This window comes from Triticum urartu, chromosome 7A (genome assembly GCF_056163025.1).
Source record: "Triticum urartu cultivar PI428250 chromosome 7A, HENAU_Tu73, whole genome shotgun sequence".
NCBI classification, from domain to species: Eukaryota; Viridiplantae; Streptophyta; class Magnoliopsida; order Poales; family Poaceae; genus Triticum; species Triticum urartu.
Window position 1 is genome coordinate 605,465,249 of NC_141879.1, and position 11,385 is coordinate 605,476,633.

Below are 11,385 nucleotides of genomic sequence, written 5' to 3' on the forward strand. Positions count from 1 at the left end.
AAAATTGAAGAGCCTACATCTAGCTACTACAACTTACTAGGCCAGCAACATGGATAAATGACTATTTGTATTAACAATACTTACTCATGTAACATACATATGAAAGCACTTTAGTTGTGCAAAAGAATGATAATCCACTCATAAATGAAGTTCACAAATATATAGTACATGCATATTAAAATATCAACCAATTGCATGCACTCATACATGTGATACTTTGTTATCTTTGTACCATAGTAGTTGTGAAGTTAAAAATGAAATAAGGAAAAAATGCTAGCATCAAGTTGCACTAGTGTCAGCTGTGTAAATTAACCTAGATAGAAGTATATTAAGAAATTTAAAAGTACACTTTACACCCTACATCCTCAAACTTTGGGAGCACATTAATGATACATTCCCCTTCCAATATGTTTTCTCTTACTTAAACCAAGGAACTACTTATGCAAGATCACTTCGGCTAATGCCGAGTTTTGTGCGGTGTTTTCCCCCTCTAGGTCACTCAATATTTTTAATGCGAAAGGAAACATCACCCTTTGCCATTCTAACTTAGTCCCTCTCTCCTTGCTTCATAGGCATGGAAGAATATGGGTAGTGAAGGGAGCAAATGAGAGGAACAATATAGTTGCTCATTCGCCATGAAAGTAAGAACAACCAAGTACATCTCGATATGGGCCCTCACATGCTCATCATGTCATAAAACAATGCATCATGCTAATTGACTTAGAATTCAAAAATGATTAACTACCAATAGAGGGGGTGGCTTCAATTCACCATAATTGACAAAGTTGAATTGGAACCAAGAACCCCAAAATTTATTTAAAAAAATTGCCCGCGTCTAACAAGTTGAGCTGAGAGTTAGGCCATCAGTCTACCGTTACCCTCACATATGAACTCGCTATTTTTCTTTACTAACGATCCAACACAAGATTTTATAGTGTTAGTTGAGACTAAAAACAATAGAGAGTTCTAAATGCTCCAAAATGATAGCTTAAATGAGAACAATGGACACTTTTATATGATATTTGCACTATGTTTAAAAGAAATTAGGATGTACCTATACCATGGCGGTTTTATCTTTTAGAGAATTATGATGATGACTTCTCAAATGCGCCACAAACATATAAACGCCCATACTGGCCAAGATTTGCCAAGGTTGTGTTGGGATTGATGCGAGAGGGCAAGTGAATTACCTATGAAAGGGGAAAGACATTTAGCTAATCTAATATAAAATGGTAGGACCATCATGATGTAGTTCAAGTGTTTGACATACCTTCTGGAAGCGAGTAACACCCCATGGATTGTCTAGTTGTGTAGGCTCTCCAGTAATTATTAAACGACCGACGGGATCTGAAAGAACTTGAAGCTACAAAAAACATGAATTAATAAATGTCTATAAGCAAACTCACTACTCCATATTTTACGACAAGCATGAGAAAAATTTATGGAAAATGAATAATTGATGAGTAATTAAACCACCAATGCATAACTACACCCCTATTGTGCATTTATTTAATTTCTATACCTCTTCACGCAGAAGACCAGGAACTAATGCATATACTTGATACTGATATTTCTGCAACAAAATATAGTTATTATGTTACAAAATACCCATACAATACACACTTTCAATATTTTTGTGCTCAACTTATGCCACCAAAACATCCACAACTTCTAGTATCTATCTGAGATCAAGAAATGGTTTCAGATAATGTAAGAAATTCATTGGCATAGTTGATATCATAGAATGAGAACTATAGCTTAACATGTGGTGCTTACAGATATAAGAACATTTATCTTCACCCAATCAGCTCGAGATCCCATATCGATGATTGTTGAGTTACTTCTGCAAATAACAATCATTTTTAGCCAACCGCATCCACGAAAACTGAAACAATAAAGCGAGAGAAATAATATGATATTATTCAAAAACTAATCCTATTGGTGGAATAGTTCTATGTGTTTTCCGTCTGACTTTGTGGTATGTCATGCTTCAGCGAGGGTGTATGCTGTATTTTCGATGACCCACTTTTCTATTTATTCATTGGGTTGGAATAATAACTAATTCATAATAAATTATGAGAAACAAAAAAATACTAAAATTTCATAAGGTACACTAGAAAATATGTACCAAAACAACTTTTCACTTATAAAGAAATGATATATTTTAATCTAATATACACTACAAAAATGGTATAAAAAAACTTCGTGTTCAGAGAAGTTATGATTTCTTGAAATTATAGTTGAATATCTTTATTTTTCATAGTATTCCTATATTAATAGAGATAGATAGCTAAAATTAATATTATTATTATTTACATGTATTCTTATTCTTTTCTTGAGTATTTATCAAGTAATGAAATGGTGTGAAGAGGAATGTAGCAAAAAAGCTAAGTTTTCATGTGAATAAAAAGTGCATAAATGGAACTTACTTGTAAATAAACAAGGCTAGTAACAAAAACATAAATGTGAAAATGTTATGTTCAATGGTTTTTGGAGATATTTAAAAGAAGAGATTTACTGTATATTATCAACTCTGTGTTGTAAGTCTTTATCATCTTCAATGGTTGACACCGTTTTCCTCTTCAGTGAAACTATAAAAATCCAATTGAAAATATATAATAACATAAATGAGGGTAATCAATAAATTCAAGAAAAATACCAATCCTTTAGGAGTTTCATCTTTCTCCAAGTAAAGTATCCCCTTGAAATTAGAAACTTACCATTTCGTGGCGATCTCTGATAATGACATCTTTGGATTGCAAGAGTTGCAGACTCCCTTTGAAATCTTCCAAGCACACTTGTCTCACTCATCTGTAAAATAAAATTATAGTTCGCATTCAAGATCTTGCTGCCACATTTAAAAGTGCATGTTTTTTGTATTTAAGATGTATACATTATCATCCTATCAACACTATGTTCAATATATTTCATGATTTCAAATGCAAACTTAATTTTCAATTAATTTGAATCATTTTTTTGTTAAATTATCTACCAACTGAGTCATATTTACTTTATTTCCTAATTTAATAGCATATGTTATGCTTGTAATGTCGCACCTCTGTTCCCAAAGCATTTTGCTTTGTCGAGGTAGATGGAATGGCCTTGAACCTACATGTGTCACTGTTTTCCATCTCATATTTAAGGAGTACCTACAGGGGGAACAATAAATGTATCTCAAATGGAGGTTAATTAAAAGAATAGTCAACTATTCTTGATGCTCTCATAATATAATTAAAAATATATTCTACTTCAATTTATCTAACCATGAGACACCACTTCCTTTTATAGGATGCTCATGATCCAGTCCACATATTACTACCACATACTCCCTCTCTAAACTAATATAAGACCGTTTAGACCACTAAAGTAGTAATGTAAACGCTCTTATATTAGTTTATGGAGGGAGTATATATCTAAATTATTTAGCATAAAATTATTCTAATTTCACTATATTGGTTGTAAAGACTAGACTACAAGCCATAAAGCCATATTGACAACTTTGTGAAACTTAAGAAAAGTCGAATTAATTTTAGTTGGTAAAGGCTCATTTTACAAGACACATAGAATATTTTAACTAAGTTTTGTATTCCACTGTTTAGCTTGGGACCCATCAGGTCATCAACCATTGCATGAATGAACCACAAGAAGACCACAACTAAAAAATATATAGAAGGGCGGGCAGAATATAAGAAGCACCTTCTTGTAGAAGTTATGAAAGGACCATGAAACATTTGTGCATGTCCTACAAAAAGATGATTGTCAAAACACATAAAACCAAGAAGGAAAATAAGATCATATGCCAATTTACTCAAGTTCATGTCATTGAACAATTTAATACGAGGTTCATAAATGAAAATTCCATCAAAATTCTTCCAGGAGAAGTGGAATTCGTACTTTGGTGGTTTAAAAGACTCTCCCACTTGGCGCCACTTTCTGCTTAATGTTACCTGTTGGTGCAATTTGTTAGTAATTAAGTATGTGATGGACATTGGATAAATATTGCAAAAACGTATTATAATAAAATATAGAGAATCACATTGTCTAATACATACAAAAATGTATTGTATATCACATTTAATTTGGTGGCTCGAAGAGTACTAACTTGTATCCCTTTCTGAGGGAAAGTGAGCATGTCATCATTTTTCTCAAAGAAACCCAATTTGCGAGTGGTGCACTAATCTATGTTTGGGTGTAAAATGTTGATGGAAATATTTTGGATAGCTATCTTTTCCATCTTCTTAATTTGGAGTTCTCTTGAAGAACATTTTGGGTACAAAATTCAATGTTAACTTAGTTTTCTCAACAAATTGTTAGTGATTGTGGTTTCCCCACCGATTGTTAGCATCAAGAGCAGTGTCTTACCACAATCTCAATCATTTTACTAAAATATACAAAAAAGCCAAGGAGGTTCATTAAATAATGAATGAATATTTTATTTATGGCAAGATACAGAACTTGGTCCAAAATATGAACCATACATGAAATAGATTGCATATAAAAAGAGTTATAATATCATTATGGTACATGTGAGTATGAATATACCACTCTTTACCCTTTTTTGGTAGAATTTGATTCCTTTCAAATAAGTAAAATACTTGAAGAAACCCAAATGATGTTATGATTGTTTAACAATGGTCACAAATATGGTAGTTGGACTAATTAAACACACAACACACTAAAACAAATAATGAATGAATCTATATTTTTTGGTTGTTTTGCATAGTTATGAAAATGAAAAGGGACAAAATTTCACCAAAATGGTGGTTCGTAGTTTATAGGATATATTCAGTTGCTTGGGATATAAGATGTGTCCAATTGAGATGTGCTAATGTAGAAAAACATATCTAGATATAAATACATAGGGTGAAAGGGAATCAAATTCATAGATCATGTTATATAGAGGGATGTAAACATCAGAGAATGATCACCTGTTTATACCCACCCAATTTCTTCACCTTTCTCCACAACCTACACAAATATAGTCAATATCAAGTTAGTAGGTTCAATATGCTCATAGAACCTTGTATCATTAAGGAATTAAAAATTATGTAGTACTTACTTAAGGTAATTCAACCCTTCGCCATAGAACTTTGGGGGCCTGAATTCCATTGAATTATCCTTGTGGAATCGTTCAAGTTCATTCATGAAATTATCCTGCTCTTCCTCAGTACCAGAGTCCTCATCACTATGGGCGTTGTCAAACATCAGTGAATGGTTTGAGATCTTTAACAACGAACTTCCCTCCTCATCTTTCCTAAATGGTGCAGGTTGAAGATGATTTTGATCATTCATATCCTCTAATGAGATACCATTTCCACTCTCCCCTCCCCCCTCGACATCTAGTACTTTGGTGTTTCCTAGAATCTGTATGCGATCAATCAAACATACGGACTCACCCAATCCGTTCCTGCCCTTACTGGATTTCCCCTCTTCTATGCCCACACTATCATCCACGGGTAGATCCGTGGTTTGTTCCACCTTACGTTCTACCTGTAAGAAAGGCGCATCATCGCCTTCAACTTGTGACATAGTTTTGTTTAGATCCATGAAATCCTAGACCTTTCACTCGAATAGCTTAGATCTAATACATCAACACCCAAAAACCTTCCTTTTGATCTGAAATCACAACTCGTGTGTTAAACAAAAGGCATGTTATTCTACTGAAACTAGGAATTAAAATACCAAAATATGGGCGCTAGATCTCAACCTAAGAAGATGGTCCTTGATACTTGGTATGCTGAGGTCGAAGACGATGTCGTGAGGCGGCGCGGTGTAGTGGGAAAACCTAATGGGAAATTTTAGACATATATATAGAGGGGGTGACTCTGAACAGAATTGGGTTGGTAGAACCACCCATTTGGGTTTCTTTCTTTTTTAACTCTTCTGAATTGTGATATGCAAATAATAAATTATACCTTTAATACCCCCCATAATCTATATAAGTGCTTGGCAATAGGTTATTGCTATTTTTAGATAGATGCCCCAGGGTTTTTTATTTTGGTAGCATGAGCTAAGAGACATTTTATTTGCTGGTGTCCTGGCTAAGGGGCCTCTCACCATGTTGACACCTGGCTTGGTGGGTTGGGCTGAGGACCCTTGTCGATTTTGGCATGGGCTACTTCGGGCAGCCTATGACATATACAAGGAAGATCCAGAAGACTTGGCACACATGACAAGATGTTGGATTCGTGGAGGAATCGACCTTGTCGTATGTAGCCGACTAGGATTTTGTACCCTAGGACCCCCTATATCCTATATAAACCGATGGGACAAGCTAGTAGACATAAATTTACCTATACTTTATACACAATCCAAGGCAATAAAAACAAGCATGGTGTGGTTTTTTATCTCTTCGGAGAGCCAGAACCTAGGTAAATCTTTTATCTCTAGTAACATCGTCCCAAGATGCCAAGCTTAGGACACCCTTCTAGGATATCCACCATATTTAGCTCTATTTGTGGTGTCCCATGCAGGTCCTGCTAGGTGATCGTCACGGTTCGATGGGACTCATGATCAACACTCAGGTCAGCACCAACACAATCTTAGTGTCGAACCAGATGTTCATCCTTGGTGGCGTGACACTCGTTGCCAACTCAAGTGGCCTCCTCGTCCAGGTCAAATCCTTTGCTCCGGGCCAGACTGTTAGGTTTGGTAGTATGGAGTTACACAATGGACTCTGTGGAGAGCTAACCTTCTCAGGCTTGGCTTCGTGCCAGTCTGAGGAGCAGCACTAGTCGCTCTCTTCAGACCCAATTTTAGATCAGGCCGAGGATGGGCGTGATAAACCTTTAACGAGATCAGTGTCAAATTGGATCCCAAACCCACTCCCCCAATGTGGGATTTCGGATCAAGCTTTGGCGGAGGGCGTGAACTTTGTTCCGGGATTGTTGTCGAATCAGATACTAAAGTCGCTTCCCATGGTTCCATTTTAGATGAAGCCATGGAGGAGTGTGAGAAATTCTTCCTGCTTGTGATATTAGATTGGATCAAGGAAATCGTCAAACCGGAGTTCCTAATCTCGGTGTCAGATCAGATCAAGGAGCTCCCTATGGGAGTCGAGTTTGTTCACTCGCTCACCACTCATCTAATTGCTATCGGCGAAGATCTTATTGTCATCCACGAAGGTACAACTGGTATGTATCCAACGTACCTATAACTTATGAAAGTATTCATGCCATGTTTACAACAATTTTATATGGTTTTGGTATTATTTGAATGTAACTAACCCGGACAGACGCTGTTTTTAGCACAACTACCGTGGTGTTGTTTTTTGTGCAGAAATAAAAGTTCTTGGAATTGGATAAAACTTTTTGGAGATATTTATGTAACAAATGAAGAATATTGGAGCAAAGAACCACTTGAGGGGGGGGGGGTCTGCTGCCCACTAGGCACCAGGGCGCGCCACCCCCCTCTAGCATGCCCTGGTGGGTAGTGGGCCCCTCGAGGCCTATCTCAGCGTGAGACCGACGCCAAAAAATTCTATCAATACAGAAACCCCTAGAAATAACCCTAGATGAGAAGTTCCACTGCCGCAAGCCTCTATAGCCAAGAAAAACCAATCTAGACCCTGTTCCGGCACCCCGCCAGAGAGGAAATCACCACCGGAGGCCATCTTCATCATCCCGGCGGCCACCATGATGAGGAGGAAGTAGTCCACCCTCAGGGCTGAGGATTTGTACTAGTAGCTATGTGTTTGATCTCTCTCTCTCTCTCGTGTTCTTGATTTGGCACGATCGTGATGTATCGCGAGCTTTATTAATATAGTTGGATCATATGGTGTTTCTCCCTCTCTATATTGTTGTGATGAATTGAGTTTTCCCTTTGAGATTTCGTTATTATCGGATTGAATTCTTTTATGGATTTGAGAGCACTTGATGTATGTTTTGACACTCAACTCACGGATTCCCGAGGTGGCATTGGGGTAATCTATGCATAGGGGTTGATGCACGTTTTCGTCCTTGTTTCTCCGGTAGAAATCTTGTGGCACTCTTTGAAGTTATTTGTGTTGGATTGAGTATTATGGATCTAAAATTGTTTGATGTGTATCGTATAATTAACTCATGGATACCTGTGGTGACATTGGAGTATCTAGGTGACATTAGAGTTGGTTGATGTGTATCATATGGTGTTATTTTAGTAAGAACTCTTGGGCTATTTTTGACACTTATAGGGATAGCTCTATAGATCGATCGGAAATGAAAACTTTGAGGTGGTTTTGTACCCTACAAACTATTTCTTCTTATGTTCTCTGCTAGATAAGAACTTTAGAGTGATTCTTCATCGCATGTTGAGGGATTGTTATATGATCCAATTTTATCAGCATTGTTGAGGGATTGCACTAGCGAAAGTATAAACACTAGGCCTTGTTTCTAAGCATTGCAATACCGTTTTTGCTCACTTTTGTTGCTTGCTACCTTGCTGTTTTTTATTGTTCCTATTACAAAAATCAATATCTACTATCATTACTACACTTGTATCAACATATCTTTGCCGAACTAGTGCATCTATATAATTTACCATTGTATTTGGTGTGTTGGGGACACAAGAGACTTTTTATTATTTGGTTCTAGGGTTGTTTGAGAGAGACAATCTTCATCCTACACCTCCCATAGATTGACAAACCTTAGGCCATCCACTTGAGGGAAAATTGCTACTGTCCTACAAAACTCTGCGCTTGGAGGCCCAACATGAGTCTACAAGGATAAAGTTGCATAGTAGATATCAAGCTCTTTTATGGTGCCGTTGCTGGGGAGGTGAGTGGTTGGAATTATATCTTTAGATATTACAATTGAATCTTTTAGTTTCTTGTCTTATCATTAGTTTGGTTTATAAAAACAAAACTAGAAAAAACAGAATTGTGGTTGCCTCATATTATTCATCTTTATCAGGTCTTTCCTGGAAATGATGGAAAGGAAAATTGTGCTCAATTGATAGAAGAAGAATTCGATAAAATGTTTGGTATAAAACTATGAATGATGAGCATGATTGCAATGTTGCTAGTATGAATTCTTTGAATATCCATGATGATAATGATATGCAAAGCCACAAGCTTGGGGATGCTATATCTGATGAAGATGATATTTTAGTCCCCCAAGTTTTGATGAGAAAATTTATTATGATGAAAGCATGCCTCCTATTTATGATGATTATATTGATGAAAGTGGGTTTCGAAGAGTGTCAACTCTAGGTAATAATGATCCCACTATTTTGGAGGGTGTTGAATCTCATTGTAATAATTATGAAAGTGGATTTGGAGAGGTCATGACTTTATTTAGTGATGAATCCACTATTTCAAAACAGGTTTCAATTGATTATGACAACAAAGTTGCTATCTATGATGATTATGGTGATGACATGTATGCTATATTGAATAATCATAACCATGAAAATTGTCATCATGATTTTAATTTTCAAACACATGATAGTTATTTTCTTGAATTTGCTCCCACTACTATTGATGAAAATAAATTTTCTTATGAGGAGAGTAATAAATTTTCTATGCTTGCGAATCATGAAAAGAATGATTTATGTGATAGCTATATTCTTGAATTCATTCATGATGCTACTGAAAGTTATTATGAGAGAGGAACATATGCTTTTGCATACCTCAATAATATCAAGTTTCCTCTCTATGTGTTGAGAACTTTGAAGTTATACTTGTTTTGCCTTCCTATACTAGTTGATTCTTGTTCCCACAAATTATTTTCTCACAAAATCCCTATGTATAGGAAGTATGTTAGGCTTAAATGTGCTTGCCATGTGATTCATGATGCTCTCTTTATATTTCAATTCTGTAACATCCCAAATTTTCAATTTGGAATGTTACACATTAGGTCATCTTTGCATACCATATTTTATTGCATTTTGGCTTGATCCTAGAGATTCTACGCAACTCAAGGACCCATAGAGAGAGTTGGGGATTTCATTATTTTCATATTTGAGTTTTTCTCGAATTTTGAAAAGAGGATCGTTTGATTTTAATTATTTTCTCTTCGAATATTTCTTTTATAAAAATAAAAGAGAGGGGATAAAATGACTTCCTCAAAAATGAAGAAATATTGGAGACTTAATGTTAAAATCAAATAAGAGTTTTATTCGGATTTTTATCACTATTTTATTTGAATTAGGAAAAATATGCATTTTTCAAAATTGCACTAGAGGCCCACATAAATGTTCACCTTGTCCGATAGATTTTTAGACGACGGGGAAAATTTATTTCAGGATTTTTGGAGTCCGTTTAGTATTTCTTTTATTCATTTTTCTGCGCGGAATATTAAAAAAAAGAGGAAACCGACTTTGGGCCGTACCCGCCCGGGACTCCGCCTGGGGGGGCTTTATAAGCTGCAGAGGCCGCAGCCCCGCAGCCCGCCCCGCTAAAACCCTAGCCACGCTAGCCCGCCGATGACGCCGCCCGCTGCCGCCCTGCCGTCTCGCCACCTCGCCGCCGTCGCCAGAGTTCGCCGGAGCCGTTGGAGTTCACCGCCACTGCCACCGGTTTCCTTTGACCGGTTCGTTTTTTGGTAAAAACCTAGATGCATTTTTTTATTTAGATCGGTTTTATTTATTTTTTCCGGTTTAGTTATATAGGGGACGTTCGTCCGTACATTCGTTTTAACGAACAGTTTTTGCCCGTTAGCCACAGACAGCGAACGTTCGTTCGTTAGTCTGTTCGTCAGTTTTCTTTTTCTTGGATTTTTCACGATTATTTTTGATCGCGATTTGTGATCCAATTTTTGTTTTAGTTTAACTTTTCGCTCGTTTATCGGAATCAGGTGATTCAAGCACCTAGAGTTTCGTCTCGAAGCCCCCTTTTTGTTTAATCAACTTAAACAAGTTTTTGTTACTGTAAAATTTGACTTTAGTCCAAGTTAGTAATTGAAGTTTGTTTCTTTCGCAGTTTGAGTTTCGTTGTTTGGTTTGATTTGATTCTTTTTGCAAACCGGAGTTCTTAAGTTGAACTTTCTGGTTAGATCTTCTTATTTGAGTTTTACCCGTGCATCTTTGCTTGATTGCTTATTGTATGCTTTTTTGATTGCGATAGAGTACCCGGAGTGCGAAGCGTGCTACTACGGGTCTCTAGGTTTCACGGATCATCAGCAAGGCAAGTAACACTTTGATCATATCCGTTTATCACCCAGTTTTTATGCATTAGTTTCAACCCTCAAACATTGCATGGTTAGGATTGATAACATGTGGGTATTGGGAAGTAGTTGATGAGGTAGAACCTATTACCTGATTTATTATCAAAGCCTTGGGAGTTACTTCTATGTTGCTTATATTGCTATGCTATGCTCGTAGATGTGGTTTGGGTTTGAGTGTATTCATGATAGATGTGAGTATTGTTAATTAATGGTTAACTTAAGGTGGCAACTTTAATACACATCT

General features: G+C 36.5%; 1 protein-coding gene across 1 annotated transcript; it reads right to left on the bottom strand.

The window, feature by feature from the left end:
* Positions 1–1,085: 1,085 nt before the first annotated feature.
* Positions 1,086–5,547, bottom strand: LOC125531498 (AT-rich interactive domain-containing protein 6-like). Its single transcript, XM_087533459.1, has 11 exons — positions 5,060–5,547; positions 4,929–4,968; positions 3,895–3,947; positions 3,697–3,742; positions 3,057–3,149; positions 2,721–2,811; positions 2,519–2,591; positions 1,777–1,843; positions 1,523–1,573; positions 1,271–1,363; positions 1,086–1,190 (listed from the first exon to the last, which is right to left on the bottom strand). The coding sequence occupies exons 1-11, from the start codon at positions 5,545–5,547 to the stop codon at positions 1,086–1,088; spliced, it is 1,200 nt and encodes a 399-aa protein (XP_087389585.1).
* Between the last annotated feature and the right edge of the window lie 5,838 nt (positions 5,548–11,385).

What these genes read in the sequence shown, in the direction of transcription:
- LOC125531498 (XM_087533459.1), bottom strand. Translation starts at nt 5,547, where the DNA reads ATGGATCTAAACAAAACTATGTCACAAGTTGAAGGCGATGATGCGCCT. An exon ending in GAGTCTTTTAAACCACCAAA is followed by an intron (nt 3,743 to 3,894) that starts GTACGAATTCCA and finishes ATCTTTTTGTAG; the next exon opens with GACATGCACAAATGTTTCAT. An exon ending in AGATAAATGTTCTTATATCT is followed by an intron (nt 1,574 to 1,776) that starts GTAAGCACCACA and finishes ATTTTGTTGCAG; the next exon opens with AAATATCAGTATCAAGTATA.